This window comes from Oncorhynchus tshawytscha, linkage group LG09 (assembly GCF_018296145.1).
Source record: "Oncorhynchus tshawytscha isolate Ot180627B linkage group LG09, Otsh_v2.0, whole genome shotgun sequence".
In the NCBI taxonomy this organism is placed as follows: Eukaryota; Metazoa; Chordata; class Actinopteri; order Salmoniformes; family Salmonidae; genus Oncorhynchus; species Oncorhynchus tshawytscha.
This window is the reverse complement of record NC_056437.1, coordinates 68,986,256-69,008,569: the sequence shown is the minus strand read 5'-3', so window position 1 is coordinate 69,008,569 and position 22,314 is coordinate 68,986,256. Positions and strand designations below refer to the sequence as shown.

Below are 22,314 nucleotides of genomic sequence, written 5' to 3'. Positions count from 1 at the left end.
GTAGAGTACATTAGAATGCCATCAATATACACCACTACACCCTGTCCGTGCAGGTCCCTGAAAATCTCATCCACAAAGGATTGGAAGACTGATGGAGCATTCATTAACCCATACGGCATAACGAGGTACTCATAGTGCCCAGAAGTGGTACTAAATGCCGTCTTTCACTCATCCCCCTTCCCCCGGATACGCACCAGGTTGTAAGCGCTCCCGAGATCCAATTTTGTGAAGAAGCGCGCCCGTGCAATGACTCTGTCATACTGGCGATGAGAGGTAGCGGGTAACTGTATTTTACCGTAATCTGATTTAAACCTCGATAGTCAATACACGGGCGTAAACCTCCATCCTTCTTCTTCACAAAAAATAAACTTGAGGAGGCAGGTGATGTGGAGGGCCGAATGTACCCCTGTCCCAGATATTCGATTTTTCTCAGGATTTCACCTGCAATATCAGTTCTGTTATACTCACAGACAATATTTTTACAGATTTGGAAACTTTAGAGTGTTTTCTATCCTAAGCTGTCAATTATATGCATATTCTAGCATCTGATCCTGAGAAATAGTCGGTTTCCTTTGGGAACGTTATTTTTCCAAAAATAAAAATAGTGCCCCCTAGTTTCAAGAGGTAAACAAGTTCAAAATACCAGGACCCTGGACTACAACAGCAGCCACAAACCCTACTAAGACAGTCCAGGGAAAAAACACCTGTTCAACAATTAACAAGAGAAAACACAACCTAAAACTAACTGACAATCAAATGAAAACAATCCCGCACAAAAACCCAAAGGAAATGGAGAGATTAAATATCCCCCTAGTTAACCAAAATGAAACCAGGTGAAACACAAACCAGACATAACCAAAAGAAAAGGAAAAAGGATCAGTGGCAGCTAGTAGACCGGCGACGACGACCGCCAAGCGCCGCCCAAACAGGGAGAGGAGCCACCTTCGGTGAAAGTCGTGACAAAATACCCTCAAATTAAAGCTGACAGTCTGCCCATTAACCTCATAGTCATGGATCATTTCAAATACAAAGTACAAGAGTACAGAGCCAAAACAACCAAACGTGTCACTGTCCCAATCCTTTTCGAGCTCATGGTGTTTGTTAAATTTCTCAAGCTCAGTCAATTTGGTTGGGAATAATTGATAGATAGCAGCATTCATACCTTGTCTCTAACTTGACCAATGAGGAACACTAAACACCCCTTGGAAAGCCATTCTGGTGTGTCTTTTGCCTTAAAATGTGTGTAATTGTCCCACTGAAAAATGTAGGTCTTCAAAGGACTAAGGCATGTTTTCCTCTATTTTTTCCTCTTGGCTTTACTCCTTTCATATTTATTTTGATCCTGACAAAGTCCCCAGTCCCTGCTGGTGACAAGTCTACCCATAACATGATGCAGCCACTGTAAAACATGAAAATACAGACAGCAAGTGCATCGTGATGTTGTACCCACAGCGTTTATTAAAACATTCCCCAACCAGAAACCGTGGATTGATGGCAGCATTCACGCGAAACTGAAAGCGCAAACCACTGCTTTTAATCAGGGCAAGGTGACCGGAAATATGACCGAATACAAAAGGGTAGCTATTCCCTCCACAAGGCAATCAAACAAGCTAAGCGTCAGTATAGAGACAAAGTAGAGTCGCAATTCAACGGCTCAGACGAGAGGTATGTGGCAGAGTCTACAGTCAATCATGGATTACAAAATGAAAACCAGCCACATCGCGGACCAGGATGTCTTGCTCCCAGACAGACTAAACAACTTCTTTGCTCGCTTTGAGGACAATACAGTGCCACTGACACGGCCCGCTAGCAAAACCTGCGGACTCTACTTCACTGCAGCCGACGTGATTAAAATATTTAAACATGTTAATCCTCGCAAGGCTGCAGGCCCATACGACATCCCCAGCCGCGTCCTCAGAGCATGCGCAGACCAGCTGGCTGGTGTGTTTACGGACATATTCAATCAATCCTTATCCCAGTCTGCTGTTCCCAAATGCTTCAAGAGGGCCACCAATTTGCATGTTCCCAAGAAAGCTAAGGTAACTGAGCTAAACGACTACCTCCCAGTAGCACTCACTTCCGTCATCATGAAGTGCTTTGAAAGACTAGTCAAGGACCATATCACCTATACCCTACCTGACACCCTAGACTCACGCCAATTTGCTTACAGCCCCAATAGTTCCACAGAAGACGCAATCGCAACCACACTGCACACTGCTCTACCCCATCTGGACATGAGGAATACCTATGTGAGAATGCTGTTCATTGACAACAGCTCAGCATTTAACATCATAGTACCCTCCAAACTCATCATCAAGCTCGAGACCCTAGGTCTCGACCCCGTCCTGTGCAACTGGGTACTGGACTTCCTGACGGGCCGCCCCCAGGTGGTGAGGGTAGGTAACATCATCTCCACCCCGCTGATCCTCAACACTGAGACTCCATAAGGGTGAGTTCTGAGCCCTCTCCTGTACTCCCTGTTCATCCACAACTGGGTGGCCATGCACGCCTCCAACTCATTCATCAAGTTTGCAGACGACACTACAGTGTTAGGCTTGATTACCAACAACGACGAGACGGCCTACAGGAAAAAAGATCATCAAGGACAACAACCACCTGAGACACTGCCTGTTCACCCCGCTATAATCCAGAAGGCGAGGTAAGTACAGGTGCATCAAAGCAGGGACCGAGAGACTGAAAAACAGATTCTATCTCAAGGTCATCAGACTGTAAAACAGCCACCACAAACATTAAGTGGCTGCTGCCAACATACTGATTCAACTCCAGCCACTTTAATAATGTAAAAATTGATGTACAAAATGTATCACTAGCCACTTTAAACAATGCCACTTCATATAATGTTTACATACCCTACATTACTCATCTCATATGTATATACTGTACTCGATACCATCTACTGCATCTTGCCTATGCCGTTCTGTACCATCTCTCATCAATATATTTTTATGTACATATTCTTTCATTCCTTTATAGTGTGTGTATATGGTAGTTGTTGTGAAATTGTTAGGTTAGATTACTCGTTGGTTATTACTGCATTGTAGGAACTAGAAGCACAAGCATTTCGCTACACCCACATTAACATCTGCTAACCATGTGTATGTGACCAATAAAATTGAATTTGATTTGATTTGAGTTTCACTCTGTGATGTATTGTGTTGGATTTGCCACAGCATTTTTGATTTAGTTACAAAAGTTAATAAATTTACCATGTTGTCGTTGCCATGTTGCAACCCGATTGGATGTTTTAGAATGAGTTATTTTTGAATAGGTTTACTTCTTTTCACTTTGTCATTCAGGCCTGTAATGTGGAGTGAATAGAATGGTGTTTATCCCAAGCAGAGTTTTCTATCTGCTCAGCCAATACACACTGTAGCTATTTTAAAATAATCTTTAGCCTCATAGTGACATTCCTGAGTTTCCATTCACTCCCACCGCTCATTTAGGAAGGATGTTGAGATATTTGCAGTTTCTGGTTGCAATTATACACAATCCAGAGATGAATTACCATACTTGACCTTACTCAAAATATTCAGTTTGTTGGGATTATTTATTAACCTCACCTGATCTATGCCTGTCTAAAAAATCTTGCAGACATGCTTTAAAAGCTCATTTGTGGATCTGAGGTTTAATCATTGTTTGATATTCACTCTCCACTATCCTTTGACATTACAGAGACAGGGGAAGTTGCTCTCAAATCCTGAGAACCACTACTTTTGCAAACAGTTGGACCACATTCATGAAATAAATAATAACAAATAATTATCATTCAATTGTGTGAATAATATCCCTGGCTGTCATCCGGCGCTTTTGGTGGCCATCCGTGGTTCCTGAAGTCTCCACATTCGTCGACGCCTGCACTGTGTGTGCACAAAATAAGACTCCGCGGCATGCTCCGGATGGCCTTCTTCAACCACTCCCTGTTCCTCACCGCCCCTCGTCCCATATCTCTCTGGACATTGTTACTGGTCTTTCTCTATCAGATGGCATTACCACAATCCTGACAGTGGTGGATAGGTCTTCTTTCCACCCATTTTATTCCCCTTCCCAAGTTACCCTCAGCCAAGGAGATGGCTCAAGTCATGGTGCAGCACTTCTTCCATATCCATGGACTTCCGGTCGATATGGTCTCCGATCGTGGTCCTCAGTTCTGGAAGGCATTCTGCACCCTCATTTGGTCTCCGGACAGCCTGTCCTCTGGTTTTCACCCCTAATCTAACGGTCAGTCAGAGCGAGCCAGTGAGAACTTGGAGACGGCTCTTCATTGCCTCGTCTCCGCCATCCCCACCACCTGGAGCCAGCAACTTGTGTGGGTGGATTACGCCCGTAACACCCTTCCCTAATCGCCCTTCAAGTGTTACTTGGGATTTCAGCCCCGCTTTTTCCTGAGCAAGAGGAAGAAGTTAGCATACCCTCTGCCCCAATGTCCGTCTGCCGCTGTTGGCATACCTGGAAGAGAGCCCGGAGTACCTGGAAGACCACATCTAGGTATCGGCGACAGGCGGATCACCTACGGACCGCTGATCCCCGCTATCGGCTCGTGCAGAAGATATATTTTTCCACTCAGGACCAGCCCCTCCCGGTGGAGTCTCGTGAACTTTACCCTTGTTTCATTGGCCATTTCCACAACTCTAAAATCCTTAGCCCCTCTGCTGTCCGTCTCCTGTTTCCCCGCACCCTCCGTATACATTCCACTTTTCATGTGTCTAGGACTAAACCTCTGTCTCACAGCCCATTGTCTCCTGTTTCCAGGATTACGTCTCTTTGCCTGCGTTGACCTACCAATTGTCTAACATCCTGTATCTGCCTGAATTTGATTTGGATTACGAATCTTTGCCTGCCTTGGCTTACCTTTTGCCTGCCTCTTGTAATATTATAAACTCTGAGACTTGTATTATCCGCCTCCTGTGTCTGCATCTTGGTCTTAGTCTGAGCCGTTAGCAGTGTTGTAAATGTTAGAGTTATGTTTAAAATCCAATTTTAAGAATATAAATTATAGAAATGGGTTATGACTTTGTGGTGTTTGTGTGTGGTCAGGGGGAGACCCAGCTGTATCCTAGAGGAGCATGGATAATGGTCTAAGTTCCAACGTTTTCATTATAGGTGATGCTTAAATAGCCAATATGAAGATTATGCGAGGCTATAAAATATTCAGTGTTAGTCTTTGATTGAATTGGTTACACTGTGTGTTATTCTTTTTATTACCGGTGGGAGAAAAGCTATGCACACTGAGCCTTGCGTTTAAACTTGTAACGTTCTGGGTGTCGTGAGTGGGAAGTCAGGCGCAGGAAACAGAGAGTTCAATATAGTGCTCTTTTAATTCACACACGGTGAACAACGGCCACTCCACGAAACACTGGGGGCTCAAAACAAATGCCCCAGACCCTGGGGACGAAAACTGTCCCGCAAACTCCACGAACATAAACCAACACGTTCGTCTACACCAAACACAAAGGTTACAATAACTAATCCCGTACAAAGAAACGGGCGGGCCGGCTGACTAATAAAGCCCAACTAATTACAACAAACTCAAAACAGGTGTAACCAATAAACACATGAGGAGGGGGAGGAAAGAATTAGCGGCAGCTAGTAGGCCGGTGACGACGAGCGCCGAGCGCCACCGGAAAGGGAAGGGGAGCCACCTTCGGTCGGAGTCGTGACACAACTGGCAGGTCAGCTCTATCAACAAAACCTGACACAATGGAACACTATCACATTAGGGGAGCTGCAGGTCCTTCTTGCTCGACAAAGTATTACCTATTCGGAATGTGGAGGTTTTTGGTGATGTTGTTGTATTTGTTCATTGCATTACACAGTAGGCTATTACCTTATTAATCATAGTATCCGTGTAATTCATTGTATTAATATTATTCACAAGGAAATTCATATTAAAGTTGTTTGTTAGGTTTACTATTTTTTCCGGGTTAGAAACATGAGTGTGCATCTTATCCCTCGCATTGGAGACAAGGTGAAGAACTACTTCAAACAGCTGGATGACTTTCTTTCACATGAGGTAAAACATCTCCTATGTTTACTTTTTTGTTTTTTTTGGGGTCCCTATGACTATGATGTAAGCCTATGTGTGCCATGTTTAATTTTAAAATAAAATCAAATATACTCGTTTCCTGCTTTTTCTTTCCAAAATCAGTTCGTGCCCACGGGAGGTCTTGAGAGTTGAAATTGAGGGCATCCTGAGACATTTTCAGAAGAATTTAACAAAAATGCCAAGAATATACGTGTCATGGTAGCATGTTGTAGTTACATTTTGCATAAAAGTTTATTAAAACACGTGTTATAAGGTAATATTGTTCTTTATAAGTAATAAGTTCTAGATAGAACCAAAAATGTAAAGATGTGTGACCTGAATCAACCGATTAATGAAGACCAATTTCTCAATGAAATGTTACCATATTACCATACCAACATAATCTTCAATGAAAAACAACAAACGCCTTTAGAATACACTTTTAGACAAGACATCATATGACTGTGGCATTTTATCACTGTAAAAAAATGGTTTATTCATATAGTTATTAATAATATAAAGTATATACTGGATATTATGCAACATAATCATTATTATATTTTGAATGTTAGTTCAATGGAGAATACCAATCGCTCTTAAAACAAAGCCTATACTCTTCAGTCGCTGGGGAGGAAAGGTAATAGATGCAGAGGTCCTGTCACGCCCTGGTCTAAGTATTTTGTGTTTTTCTTCATGTATTGGGTCAGGCCAGGGTGTGGCATGGGGTTTTTGTATTATGGTGTGTTTTGTCTTGGGGTTTTGGTGTGTATGTATTGGGATTGTAGCTAGTGGGGTTATCTAAAGGTCTTATTCTGGAGTGGTTCTAATAATCAGAGGCAGGTGTTTATCGTTGTCTCTGATTGGGAACCATATTTATGCAGCCATATTCTTTGAGTTTATGTGGGTGATTGTCCTTAGTGTCTTTGTTCCTGTCGCTGTGTCAGTTGACACAAGTATAGGCTGTTTCGGTTTTCGTTACGTTTATTGTTTTGTAGTGTTTTGTGTGTATTCGTGTTACGTTTGTTTGATTAAACATGGATCGCAATCTACACGCTGCATTTTGGTCCGACTCTCCTTCACCACAAGAGAACCGTTACAGGTCCCATCAACTTACATAACTGGAGCAATAAATAAAATATGTATTTACAAGTCCATTAAAGACAAGACTATTGAATACTTTGAAAGATTATCTACCTGAAAGACCTATTGTACGCACACATTCCTATTGGCCCAGATTCAAAAGCCCCCGCAATATAGGCTCAAGTTTAAGCAGTATTCCCAAGGTCAGTACTGCCTGTGCACTTCATAGGCTACCAGTGTCTTTTTCTGAAAACCGGGAGCATATAGAAGGGGGTCTATCAAAATTTTTCAGACCACCCAAACCTATTTCTAAAACGAAATAAAGTCACATTGAGTGTCTAATTCAAACAACCCATGCAAGGTTGATCTGTATCTTTACATAGACAGTTGGGGTCCACAAACCACAATTACCCTTTAAGCAGGTGGTTACAACGTAGTTGACACCAACGTTTCTGTGTGCAACTGAAAAGGTGTTGCGTTTTCAAACATGAAATACTTTGGTTTTCGAAGTGAAAGGCCAAACTAAATTTGTTCTATATGGTGATATTTATTTAGGCCATAGTCCGATGGATTCACATGTTTATTTTTTTCATCAAAAACATCCTGGTTGAAAGGCCAAAATGTCATGATAAAATAGCAAATAGCTCAAGATGTAACAATTATTCGAGAGGTGCACCTGTCCTTTCGGTGCATTTTCTCCACACGTACAACAACACTCAGGTATGAAAGTGTAGGGGAACTTCCACCTTTCACTTTTGGAACACCTTGCAGACTCGTTGTATAAAGGATCGACACAGGTTGGAGAATGGCAGAACTTGGGTGGAAGAACTGGTATTGTTCAGTCAGGAAGAACACTTTATCTCTTTATCCGTTGCGGAAAACTTACTTTTGTCGGAATTATACGAAGTAGTCTATCATTCGGAAGTGCACCAACGTTGATTGCGGACAGACCGAGAACTACAGTAGACCGACGCTAAAATGGGTTCAATCAGCTTTTGGATGTGCTTGGTCATGACGATTTGCACCTGGAATAAAACACTCGGATGCACATGGATGAAGACACTGCCTCGGTCTCCGAGCATGTTCCAAGTGTTCAGCAACAACACCATAACGATGCTTCAGAAAATGGTAGGATATAGGGTCAAGTTTATTCACTCGTTCCTGTTCATTGAACTCTTGTCATCTTTTCAACATTTCATGAGCTGCTATGTTTCATTTAAATGACCTGACACCTGTGTACAATAATTTTGTACAATAATAATAATGCAATATTTTGTTTATATTTTTTGGCATCTCAGGGTCATGAAGTCTCTCGAGGACCTCAGATCACTTTCCCTGACAAACAATACAGACAAGTCAATAATTTCAAGGTAAGAAATATGCATAAAAAATGTTTTGTTCTATCCATAACCTTTTTTTCTAAGAGTGGGTTAAACACTGAATTCGGGAAGTATTCAGACCCCTTCACCTTTTCCACATTTTGTTATGTTACAGACCACTTCTAAAATGGATTACAAATTAATAAATAAACATCATCAATGTACACACAATATCCCATAATGAAGTAGCAAAAACAGGTTTTGATTTTCATAAATTAGCGGAAATGTCGAAAAACATGTTTTGGCTTTGTCATTATGGGTTATTGTGTGTAGATTGATGAATGAAATCATATTTATTAAATTTTAACGTAACAAAATGTACAGATAGTGAAGTGTTCTCAACCCTTTCCGAATGCACTGTATATAATTAGGTTATAACGAATTTACAATTTGCTAGAATTTTTCGATATTTGCCATCAATTCATAAGGCATATACTAATACAAATCACTCTTCTTCTAGGCTGACGAACAGATTGCCTTCATTTCGCAAACTCTGAACGCTATAAAGAAATTGTTCAGCAGTGGTAAATATGAGTCCACCGCCTGGGACCAGAAAGGAGTTGACAAGTTTATGAATGACCTCTATCGCCAGACCTCGGAGCTGGACCAATGCGTATGTCATTTGTGATTTTCGCCTCTTAACATTAATGCAAAAAGGAAAACATTATACTATCCTTCTTGATTATAATATAAGTAGTTACATGTTATTCAAAACATAACATTAAATTAGTGATTTGTATTCTGTTCTAACAGGTAAAGGCTATGAAAACTAGACTATCAAAATCTGTCAACAGAGTGAACAAAAAGATGAGCCTTCACTTCAAGTTCCTGAAGCATTACTTGAAACGCGAGGTAGGTTGATCCATTTGTCTTACAAAGAGAGTACATTCACCAAATCTGGATGTATTTATGTGATGATACAATATGTGTCTATTCTAAAATATTGACAAGTGTATTTCGTTTATGCAGGATTACAGCGCAAGCGGCTGGGAAGACATAAGGACAGTGGTGCTGGCACACCTACAAAGACTAGACACAATATTAAGTAGCAAATGAGCGTTATGTGTGTGTTGTGTAGATATTTGTTATTTATATATCTATTTATCTATTCATGTATCTAACTATTTTTTTACATGTTTACTTATTTGTTTTTTAACGTATTTATTTATTGTGTAGTCATGTATTCACAACTCCGAGGAGTAAAATCATTTTTTTATTCTGAATAGTTATGTGATTGACTTAGGCTATACATAGCCTAATGTATCATTGTTTCCGTGTATTTTTTTTGTATTCATGAAGGCCATTGCAGACTCTATTTATTATTGCAACCTGATAGGAAATGTTTGTTATTGTAATAATGAAATATATTATAATTAAATAAATGTGTCCTCTACAGCTGTAATCTTTTTTAATCAAATAAATTGTAATTTATCGCATACACACATTTAGCAGACGTTTTAACGGGTATAGCTTTATGCTTGTTTTTCTAGCTCTACCACTGCAGTAATATCTGACAATACAAAACAATACACACACATCTAAAAGAAAATGAATGGACATAAGAAACATAGAAATATGTCGGAGTCCGGAGTATATAAACACAGTACCAGTCAAAAGTTTGGACACACCTCAGGGTTTTTCTTTATCTTTACTATTTTCTACATTGTAGAATAATAGTGAAGACATCAACACTATGAAATAACACATATGGAATCATGTAGTAACCAAAAAAGTGTTAAACAAATCCAAATATATGTTATATTTGAGATTATTCAAAGTATCCACCCAGCTTTGATGTCTGCTTTGCACACTCTTGGCATTCTCTGAGTCCCCTGGAATGCATTTCAATTAACAGGTGTGCCTTGTTAAACGTTAATTTGTGTAATTTCTTTCCTTCTTAATGCGTTTTAGCCAATCAGTTGTGTTGTGACAAGTTAGGGGTGGTATAGAGAAGATAGCACTATTTGCTAAAATACCAAGGCCATATTTCTGTCAGGAACAACTTAAATGAGCAAAGAGAAATGACAGTCCATCATTACTTTAAGACATGAATGTCAGTCATTGCGGGAAATTTCAAGAACTTTGAATGTTTCTTCAAGTGCAGTTGCAAAAACCATCAAGAGCTATGATGAAACTGGCTCTCATAAGGACAGCCACATGAAAGGAAGACACAGAGTTACATCTGTTGCAGAGGGGAAGTTCATTAGAGTTACCAGCTTCAGAAATTGCAGCCCAAATAAATGCTTCACAGAGTTCAAGTAAAAGACACATCTCAACATCAAGTATTCAGGGGAGACTGCCTGAATCAGTCCTTCGTGTGTGTGTGTGTGTGTGTGTGTGTGTGTGTGTGTGTGTGTGTTGGATGCATTTACATTATGGACAGTATGTGGATATAATTATTATTTTCTATAAACTTGCAAACTTTTCTGATTACCTTGCTTTGTCATTATCGGGTATTGTGTCAAGATTGAAGAAGATTCTTTAAAAAAAAAAGTTTTAATAAGGATGTAACGTAACAAAATGTGGAAAAAGTCAATGGGTCGGAACACTTTCCAAATGCATTGTACCTTAGTTGAATGCACTGTACCTTAGTTGAATGCACTGTACCTTAGTTGAATGCACTGTACCTTAGTTGAATGCACCGTACCTTAGTTGAATGCACTGTACCTTAGTTGAATGCACTGTACCTTAGTTGAATGCACTGTACCTTAGTTGAATGCACTGTACCTTAGTTGAATGCACGGTACCTTAGTTGAATGCACTGTACCTTAGTTGAATGCACGGTACCTTAGTTGAATGAACTGCACCTTAGTTGAATGCACTGTACCTTAGTTGAATGGACTGCACTGTACCTTAGCTGAATGCACTGTACCTTAGTTGAATGCACTGTACCTTAGTTGAATGCACTGCACTGTACCTTAGCTGAATGCACTGTACCTTAGTTGAATGCACTGTACCTTAGTTGAATGCACGGTAAGTCGCTGTGAATAAAAGTGTCTGCTGAATGACCAACATGTAATGACCAGACCAAATCGGAACCAATCATAGACATTTAGGCTGTTTCACAACTTTGAACAGCACAGTATGGTATGGAACAGTTCAATACAATAGAGCAGAGTAGAGTACAATAAAGTATAGGATAGTACAGTACAGTAGATATTAATTCAATACAGTAGAGTATAGTGTAATTCAGTAGAGTACCTTTACAGTTTAGTAAATTAGTGTAAAGTAGGCTACACTCTACTGTGCTGTACACTACTGTACGTTACTTTCCTTTACTTTACTGTACTAAACACTGTACTGTAGTGAACTGTAGTCTACTGTACTAATTTGTATTGTACTGTACTGTACTCTCCACTGTAATGAACTGTACTCTACTGTATGTTAATTTCCTTTATTTTACTGTATTGTATTGTACTGTACACTCCACTGTAATGAACTGTACCCTGCTGTTCTCCACTGTACTGAATTATACTTTTCTTTACTTCACTGTACTGTACACTGTACTGTAATGAACTGTGCTCTACCCTACTCTTCTGTACTGTACTGTACTGTACACTCCACTGTAATGAACTGTACTCTGCTGTTCACTGTACTGAATTATACTTTTCTTTACTTTACTGTACTGTACACTGTACTGTAATGAACTGTGCTCTACTGTACTCTTCTGTACTGTACTGTACTGTACTGTACTGTACTGTACTGTACACTCCACTGAACTGTACTGTACTGTACACTGTACTGAACTGTACTACTGTACTGTACTGTACTGTACTGAATTATACTCCACTTTGAACTTTACCCTGCTGTTCTCCACTGTACTGAATTATACTTTTCTTTACTTTACTGTACTGTAAACTGTACTGTAATGAACTGTGCTCTACTGTACTCTTCTGTACTGTACTGTACTGTACTGTACTGTACTGTACACTCCACTTTAATGAACTGTACTGTACTGTACACTGTACTGTAATGAACTGTGCTCTACTGTACTCTTCTGTACTGTACTGTACTGTACTGTACTGTACTGTATTGTATTGTACTGTACACTCCACTGTAATGAACTGTACCCTGCTGTTCTCCACTGTACTGAATTATACTTTTCTTTACTTTACTGTACTGTACACTGTACTGTAATGAACTGTGCTCTACTGTACTACTGTACTGTACTGTACACTCCACTGTAATGAACTGTACTGTACTGTACACTCCACTGTAATGATTTGTACTCTGCTGTTCTCTACTGTACTGTGCTGTCCAAATTTATCAATGGACAATGAAATTAACAATCAAAGCAAAAATCTGACCAAATAAAGAAGGCCTGTCCAGACAACACCGTGCTTAGTGGGTAGGCACGATGCATCCTGTACACATTGGGAAGATGCAGTTTAGACATTGTTTGCTCATTGACCTCTTACACATTCTAAATTCTATAGTTCTACATCGTTGATATGTCGGTTAGACATTACATTTTATAATGTCTTGGCAAAGTCTTCCCAATATCAAACGCTCTCCAAACTACATATTCCCAATTCGATACCTCGGCCAAAGGTGTCTATGATTACTGGGGAGAAGACTCAGGTGAAACTGATGACATCGCACAACTTGTGTAAAACAGCTGGGAAAACCCCAAAATGCGTCCAACACAGGCGTGTCATGTGACGTAAGAAGACGTTTCAGCACCATTGACAGGTATCACTACTAGCTCTAAAACCAACTAAGACTTCAGCCACTTCAACACTTTGAACATCGTCACACGGCAACGATTCTATCAGTGGTTCTGTGTTGTGGCCGCAGCCCTGTTGCTACTGTTATTGTCCTGCTTACTAGTGTTCCAATTACCCAAACCCCTAAACTTACATTTGTAAAACTATATGTGATGGGAAATATAGCTCTCTGACTATTTGGTATCACGTTTCAAGTGTCACGATTATGATTCCTCATGGCTGGTCCTATTAAGGCTATATAGAATAACACCAAGGCCCGTATTTATAAAGCATCTCAGAGAGTTGGAGTGAATAAATGCAGCAGAATAATTAGGCTACATCTTTAATTTTAGCCTATAACATGACATTTCAATATGATTCCACCCATGACATTTTATCAAGACCCTGATGGAACAGGTGTGTTCGAACTGGGTTGGAACAAAAGCCTGCACCTTCTCCTGCTGGTCTCCAGGACCGTGCAGACAGTTTTGGTGACCACTTCCCTACAGTATATGATCTTTACAGTTGAACAGGCTTTGAATATTATGAATTAATCCCAATATTATATAGAAAAATGTAGAAATTAACCAATGCCAAGTTTTGACCTTGCAAAGTCAAAAACGTGCACAGCACTATGACACACACACACACACACACACACACACACACACACACACACACACACACACACACAGAAAATAGAAAGTTCCAACAAATCATGTTGTCGCTGCTTGTCAACATTGCATCCACAGCAGACAACAGCAAGGTGAAAGTTGGTTACGTCATTGTGAAAATGAAAGTTGGGTGATGTGGGTATTGACGCTGACGTTTCCCATTCACTTTTCAGTTGTAGCGCAACAGCAGAGGACTACGGAACAATATTTCGGACTAACTTTGATCGAAAACCACTAAATGAATGTCTCATATGGCTACATTTCTTAAGAAGTGTGGGTTTTATTTCGCCTTCGATGATATTATCGGACTTTTTTTCGGTTCAAGCGAAGTTATTAGCAGTTGAAAGCAAAGCTCGCGAATAGCCTATAATCGCTAGTAATAGTCTAGACGATATCTAAAATGAATAATCATATCTCGTGGTTCAATTATAATTTAAAGCTGATTTCAACGAGAATGTGTATAGATTTACTTTTTTTTTTAGTCCGGGAGACGGAGCAGGCATGGAATTCCAATTGCTGTATGCGCTAGTCTGGAAAATGGAAGTCACCGCCTCCGGTAGGTTGATCGGTGGGAAATTCTCCATACAGTTTTCCCTTTCCCAATTCCAGATAAAACTACTTAACACAATTAATATGTTCAAACTCATACGGAAAACTAATAGCGAAACAAATTGCTGTTTACAATGCATACAATGCAGAGTTGGACTTGTATTTTTCTTATTATTTGCAGTATGCAGAGCGTGTCATTGCTGTGACTGGATTCGACACCACTACGGTCACTTGAGCGCAGAATACCTTTCCCTGCTGGACCAGATGGTGAGTTATCAGCACACTGTAAAAGGAGACTGAATGCATAGATTAAGGACAGCAAAACAACCAACCCAGAAAAATAGTCATATGTTTCATGTTTAGCATCTGTGTTAGAAAACTGTTAGCCTATATTTGAATATACATAGTAAAAGGGCGCTAAGGCTATAATGACAGAGATATCAAGAGACGCTATCAACATTAGGCCTGCTGTACTTGCAGTATAAGCTATACTTTATGTCTGTCTTGATTGCTCTTGAAGCATTTGACACGTGACTTAACACACTATATTGATTGTTTTCCAGGGAGGAGATATCACAAAGCAGAATGCCCCTGTCCTTTTCCCAACATCACTTTACAGACACATAGATGATGCCGAGGTAAAGGCTAGAATTTTTACTAATCGTGTTCTGATATGGTTTGGTTTTGAGGTCTTGACCCAATGTTATATTAATGCCATAACGGAAGCCTATACTGTTTATAATCTTCTTTTTATATCTTCCTGTGTAGGTTGAGGACAAAGTCAGATTCCGGAAAGAGGTCATCTATAAAATCACAAAACTGTTTGATGGGAATATGAAGTCCGTCACCTGGGACAAGAAAAACCTGGACGATTTCCTCAAAATTCTAGAAAAACAATTTGAAAACCTTAATTCCTGCGTTAAGTAAGGGTCTATTTAAAGTATAATCCCTGTTCAGGTCAGGGTTCTCCAATCCCGTTTATGTTGAGTTACCCTCCTGTAAGTTTTCGCTCCAACCCCAGTTGTAACTAACCTGGTTAAGTTTATCAACTACCTAATTAATCAGGTGTGGTAGATTAGGGTTGGAGTGAAAACCTACAGGAATGTAGTTCTCCAGGAACAGGGTTGGAGAGCCCTGGTTTAGTTGTAGCCTACTAACTCTACAAGTGGAGAAATGGACTTATAAAGTACATATAATGTGTTCAACTTTTTCCACATTTTGTTACCTTACATACCTTTTCTAAAATTGATTAAATGGATTTTTCCCCTCTTCAGTTTATACACAATACCAAAAACCGTGTTTTAGATATTTTTTCAAACATAATAACAATACAAAACTGAAACATCACATTTACGTAAGTATTCAGACCCTTTACTCAGAACTTTGTTGAAGCACCTTTGGCAGTGATTACAGGCTTGAGTCTTATTGGCTATCATGCTACAAACCTGGCACATCTGTATTTGAGGAGTTTCTGCCATTCTTCTCTGCAGATCCTCTCAAATTCCATCCGGTTGAATAGGGAGCGTCGCTGCACAGCTATTTTCAGGTCACTCTAGAGATGTTCGATCATTTTAGCATAAGTCCGGGCTCTTGCTGGGACACTCAAGGACATTCAGAGACTTGTCCCAAAGACACTCCTGCGTTGTCTTGGCTGTATGCTTAGGGTCGTTGTCCTGATGGAAGGTGAACCCTCGCCCCAGTCTGAGGTCCTGTACGCTCTGGAGCAGGTTTTCATCAAGGATATCTCTGTACTTTGCTCTGTTCATCTTTCCCTTGATCCTTACTAGTCGCCCAGTCCCTGCCAATGAAAAACATCCCCACAGCATGATGCTGCCACCACCATACTTAACTGTAGGGATGGTGCAAGGTTTCCTCCAGATGTGATGCTTGGCATTCAGGCCAAATAGGTTTCATTAGACCAGAGACACTTGTTTCTCATGGTCTGAGAGTCCTATTCTCAGGGAGGTGCCTTTTTGCAAACTCAAAGCGGGCTGCAATATGCCTTTTACTGAGGAGTGTCATCCGTCTGGCCATTCTACCAGAGATGGTTGTCTTTCTGGAAGGCACTCTTATCCCCACAGTAGAAATCTGAAGCTCTGTCAGAGTGACCATCGGGTTCTTCGTTACCTCCCTGACCAAGGCCTTTCTCCCCCGATTGCTCAGTTGTGCCAGGCGGCCAGCTCTAGGAAGAGTCTTGGTGGTTACAAAGTTCTTCAATTTAAGAATGATGGTGGCCAGTGTTTTCTTGGGGACCTTCAATGCTGTAGAAATGTTTTGGGACCCTTTCCCAGATCTGTGCTTCGACACAATCTTGTCTCGGAGCTCTACGGACAATTTCTTCAACTTCATGTCCTGGTTTTTGCTCTGACATGCACTGTCAACTGTAGGGCCTTAAATAGCAGGGTGTGACTTTCCAAATCATGTTCAATCAGTTGATTTTACCTCAGGTGGACTCCAATCAAATTGTAGAAACACCTCAAGGATGATCAATGGAAACAGGATGCAACTGAGCTGAATTTTGAGTTTCATAGCAAAGGGTCTGAATTCATATGTAAATAAGGTATTTCTGTTTTTGCATTGTCATTATTGGGTATTGTGTGTAGATTGATGAATCTTTAATCTTAATCTTTTCTTTAATCCATTTTAGAATAAGGCTGTTATGTAACAACATTTGGAAAAAGGGAATTGGCCTAAATACTTTCCAAACGCACTGGATATGGGTTATTACAGATTTTGAGCCAGTTTGCGACATCACATAAATAATATTGCAGCAATGAGAAATGTAAATTATTGTGGATTATAATTAATGGAAAGTTTTCATAGGCTTTGATGCATTTTTCATTATGGCACAGCAAGTTTGGTATTTTAAAGTGGAAATTACAATCTTTAGAATCATTTAGAAACATTGAATACACATTACATTTCAATTTCCTGCCGTGCAGAAAAATTCTCAGAAAAAAAAGGATCAAATGAAGATCCTACATCTGCATGATGCTAAAGTTTTGTTTAATTTTGTCCGACATGTATCACCTGCCATGAAACCTGAGAGGAGACTGAAACGGTACTTCAAGAAGTTGAATAGGACGGTTCTGAGAAAAATGGTGAGTTTGATTTCGTATGGAAATGTGTTTAATACATGTAATCATGAATATAAACTAGGGTAAACAGGAGCAGTGTTCTTTAAAAAAAATAGTGAGTTCTGGGGACATATGTATCAAGCATCTCAGAAGTGCTGATCTTGTATCAGGTCTCCTCTGTACTTATTTATAGTGATCTAGAAGACAAAACTGATCCTAAATCAGCTCTCCTACTCCTAGAAGCTTAATGCATACGGCACCATTCTTTCTATGTTGTTCAAGACAATTTGGTCACTATTTTGCCAAGAATGTTCACCCCACTAATATTTTAAATGTTCTGTTTTTCAGAACTACAGTGCACAGGTTTGGGAGCTCATCAGGAAAGAGATGAAACGTCATCTGCAAAGATTGGATATCCTTGTGGCACAATTGTACTGATCATCCAGACTCATTTCAAAAGCTTGTCGTGGAAATTTCCTGTATTTACCAAATCATGAGAACAAACCACCACACAAGTCAGAGTTATCATAAAGTCCATCTTTAATTATTATGAGCTCCATCACAACCCTGTGACTCTCAGATCAATTCAGTGTCTATAAATGAATTTTCTGAGAGTGCTTACACATTGCAACTGAGATCCTTTATAGCAAAGACACACATAGCCAGACAGCATTGGCTATAAATTATCGTTCAGCTTTGTCTCCTAAACTATGTTCCTATCTCGCTCTTGGTACCACTCAGGACCAACACCATTACCCCACCCAATGGCATATATCAAATACACCCACCCCTGGACAAGATCACAGAGAGACAGTGACTGGCACACAGACATTGTGGAGCCAAGAGATAATTGGTTCCCCCTCAAACATCCCTTCACATGGTTTAAAAGTTACGTTTACATATGACGACAAGCTTGACTTCTCCCCTTTCTGTGGCCCAAGTAACTGAACCCTGACAGAGAATAGATAACTGCAGACGGCCAACACTATAGTACAACAAAATACATTCAAAATGACAAGTATCTCACAAGCATATTATGAAAATAAAACATCTTATCTATGTTACCTAAAGAATTCTGATTCTGCTACGACAAGCTACACCCTTACCAGTTTATAAAGCATGAAACCAATCATGTGGGACCCTGTCAGTCTATTTATTATATTTAAATAATACATTATTGTTTTTTATTTTAATAATTTATTATTTATATTTTGTGTTTCCCTTTTGTACCTGTGTTGAACTGTATTTCCGGTCTACTTTAAAAAGCAGTAAAAAAATAATATTGAAAATGTGAATAAAAACGTATTTTGTATAACTTGTCCAAATTTCGTTCTTGTCTGAAACCAATGAGAGTGGATTTATAATATCTTATATAACCATCAGAGGGGATGCACATTAAACTTGTTGCTGATCAGTCACATGATAATTTCTACTTTCAGTTTATGTATGCTTGTACTTTTGTTTCTTTATGTAACTTATTGTTAATATGTTTTTGTACTTTGTGAGTGTTGCTGTTCATGTTTTTCCTGTTCGTTTTATGTGTGGTAATCACACTGGGGCTGTGGGCTGAAGGGGGTGGGGAGATCTGGGTGAGGAGTAGAGGATAATTTGGGGGACCAGGAACTTGACATTGTGGGATGTTTATTTATAAAGTCTGTCCAATGTATTAAACACCTGCATGTCTTACTATGATTGGAGGAGAAATAAGAAAAAAGACATGGAAAGACAAAATGGAAAAAGAGACAAAAAACAAGCAATACTTTTAATGGATAATAGTTTAGTCCCCTTAACAAGGCAGGGTGCTGGTGGGCAAAAAAATAAAAATAAAAAATGTATATAGCTTAGTCATATATATATATATATATATATATATATATAACTTTTTAAGTGGCATGGGGATCCTGCTAATAATTATCAATGGATTACCTCAGTAATTATTGTATGACATTAGACAAAGTGTGTATTAAAATAGGCCAATGTGGCAGCACACAGTCCTTTCATAAGACTTGGAATTCCTGGATAGAATAGAGTTATTGTAGATATATACTGTTTAGCCATTTGTATAATGGTATGAGGTTATTATTTAACATCTAGAATGGTGTGTATGTGTGTTTATATTGTATGGTATAATACTCAGAGCCCCACTGTCACACCCTGGCCAAGAGAGGCTTATATTCTCTATTTTGGTGAGGCCAGGGTGTGACTAAAATGGCCATTCTAGGTTCTTTATTTCTTTTCTATTTCTTTGTTTTTAGCGAGTGTGGCTCCCAATCAGCGGCAGCTGTCTATCCTAAATGTCTCTGATTGGGAATCATACTTAGGCAGCCTTTTTTTCCCACCTGTGTTTTTGGGTAGTTAGTTTCTGTTCAGTGTCTGCACCTGACAGAACTGTTTTGTTTTTTCACTTTGTTCGAGTCTTTTTTGAGAAATAAAATATGACCACTTACCATGCTGCGCTTTGGTCCGATCCTCATTCCGACGAGAGTCGTGACAGAACTACCCACCACAAAATGACCAAGAAGCATGGCCAGGCGGAGAAGGGATCCTGGGCACGGGAGAGAAGTGAATTTAGGTCATCGTGGATGTGGGAGGAGATCATGGCAGGCGTCAAAAGCCTGCCATGGAAACAGGCGGCGGCAGATAGAGAGATCAGGAGTTACGGCAGAGACGGGAGCACCAGAGGCAACCCCCCCAAAAAAAAAAAATTAAAAAAAATAAAAAATAAACATTGGGGAAGCACACGGGTTGACGAGCAGGGTGAGCGAAGTTAGTCACGGTTCAAGTGCCATGTTTTACGGTGTTACGCACAGTGCCTTCAGTGCACAGTCACAGCTCGGCGCGTGCAGTACATGCTCTCCGTACCTGCCCAGCAAAGAGGGGTATCCAGCCAGGAAGGGTGGTGTCGGCTCAGCGCTCCTGGTCTCCAGTGCGCCTCCTCGGACCAGGATATCCTGCGCCTGCTCTGCGCAAGGTGTCTCCAGTGCGCCTGCACAGCCCAGTGCATCCTGTGCCAGCGCCTCGAACGTGCCGGGCTAAAGTGGGGATTCAGCCAGGAGGGGTTGTGCTTGCTCTAAGCTCCAGACCTCAGTGTGCTTTCATGTGCTACATGTGCCATATTGTCATAGGTCTGTACATTGCGTCAGGGGCAGGATGTGGCCATTGGCCACATTGTACTGCAAGGACTTCTGATTGGTCAACCTCAGGCTGGGGAGGGGGGTTATAAAAGGTATCCTGTTCCTATATTCGGTGGGGAAAAGCTGAGGACAGGGGGGACTGAACATCTGAACATCTACCTCCCAGCGTAACATATTGATTTGTCGTCTCACAATAAACCAATTTTCTCCCCCTGATTTGCTTTGGAGTTTCTGTTATTGAAGAAAAACATAAATTGCTAACAGGTGCTGCCATAGAGTTACATTAGAATTGCCCATCCAAGAAGGCTCAAGGTCATTGGCCACAGCTAAATGACGTTAAATTAAGATATATCTGCAAAAGCATTGACTGGACTGATAATGTCAACATGTAGCTTTCAAAATCTTAGCTCGCAAGCTAGACAAACAGTCATCATCATGACTCACGTTGACAATCTACTGTCAAATCCTTTTCAAGCCTTGTCATATGAAGAGATGCTGTAGATAAAATGTATAAGTGCTCATCTGCCATTAGACATGAACATTACACAACAAGTTGGAAATTGCAAATTCAACAATGAGAGGTTTGTAAGGAATCAGTGGCTAATTTCAAATAACTAGCCTGCTATTCAGTGAACTTGTGTGTGTGGTCTGGGTTTAAGGGTCTCTTTCCAAGATTAAAAGGATAAACTTTCAACACCACGGGCCAGAAAAGGTTGAATACATTGGCCTTGCTGTCAAACCAGCATGACTTTTGCCGTGTTCAAAACAATTGGAAACTAGGAACTGGGAAATCTCAGACTTCAGTGAGTTCAAACAACTAGGAATTCTGTAGAATAAAAAGAGCTCCGACAGGGAAAATACATTCTGAACTGTCATCCAACTCGGATTTCCAAGTAGGGATCTCTAGAATTCCTACCTGAAGATTACTGACGTCATGATTCAACCAGTTTTTTTCTTGAGTTCCCAGTGGTTTTGGAAGCACCATAAATCCAGAGAATGCCCGACTTTGATGACAAAGTTTGATGACAAGATGTGCCCAAAAGATGGACCGCAGCGCCTCCCTGTTCAAGTGAGCGTAGCACAACAAGGTGAGTCCAGAAATGTTTTGCATGCTGCTCCATAAGTTATGTAATATGCCAGGGTGATATGTATACGCTAGCTAAGAAAGTAATACCAAGTGTATGTTGTGTAGTAATCTGTTAGTAGCCCATATGCCTCACCCTAATAAGTTGGTCCATTTCCTGTTCTGACCTGACATGATGGTGCATATGTAGTCTCTATCCTGTTGTAGAGAAATGTAATCATTGAATATTGTAAGAGCTTTCAATGTCTCCTTACATGCCCTCTTTTTTTATACTACTGTTCTGACTTGGTGCACAGGGAGAATACTGTAAGCATGGCCCATGTTCTGAATTCTGTCACTGTACATTTCAAAAGTGCTGAACAAATAGTTATATTGACTACGTCCCTCCTAGCTCGCTCATGAATGTCTTCATCAAAATTATGGATTGCCTCTTATCCACTCATAGTCCCCTTATTCCGTAGTTTGTACATCTCAATTATCAGTAGAAATCTAATTTGTTTAAACAAGTCAGCCATATTAGCTGTGTTTTTTTAAGGCAGTAAATGAGACTGAATGAACTCTTTCCCGACAAGGCTCCGCTGATTGCCA

At 40.1% G+C, this 22,314-nt stretch overlaps 2 protein-coding genes and 1 pseudogene across 2 annotated transcripts; all 3 read left to right on the top strand.

Moving 5' to 3' along the window:
• Positions 1-8,101: 8,101 nt before the first annotated feature.
• On the top strand, positions 8,102-9,558 carry LOC121847317 (interferon a3-like). The gene is made up of 5 exons (XM_042327927.1): positions 8,102-8,251; positions 8,422-8,493; positions 8,963-9,115; positions 9,256-9,354; positions 9,472-9,558. The coding sequence occupies exons 1-5, from the start codon at positions 8,102-8,104 to the stop codon at positions 9,556-9,558; spliced, it is 561 nt and encodes a 186-aa protein (XP_042183861.1).
• Positions 9,559-14,027: 4,469 nt separating this feature from the next.
• LOC121838839 (interferon a3-like) lies at positions 14,028-16,001 on the top strand. Its single transcript, XM_042327309.1, has 4 exons — positions 14,028-14,438; positions 14,613-14,698; positions 14,995-15,069; positions 15,200-16,001. The coding sequence occupies exons 1-4, from the start codon at positions 14,384-14,386 to the stop codon at positions 15,356-15,358; spliced, it is 375 nt and encodes a 124-aa protein (XP_042183243.1). The 5' UTR covers positions 14,028-14,383; the 3' UTR covers positions 15,359-16,001.
• Positions 16,002-20,018: 4,017 nt separating this feature from the next.
• The window catches only part of LOC112258516, a 34,261-nt pseudogene continuing 31,965 nt past the window's right edge, over positions 20,019-22,314 (top strand).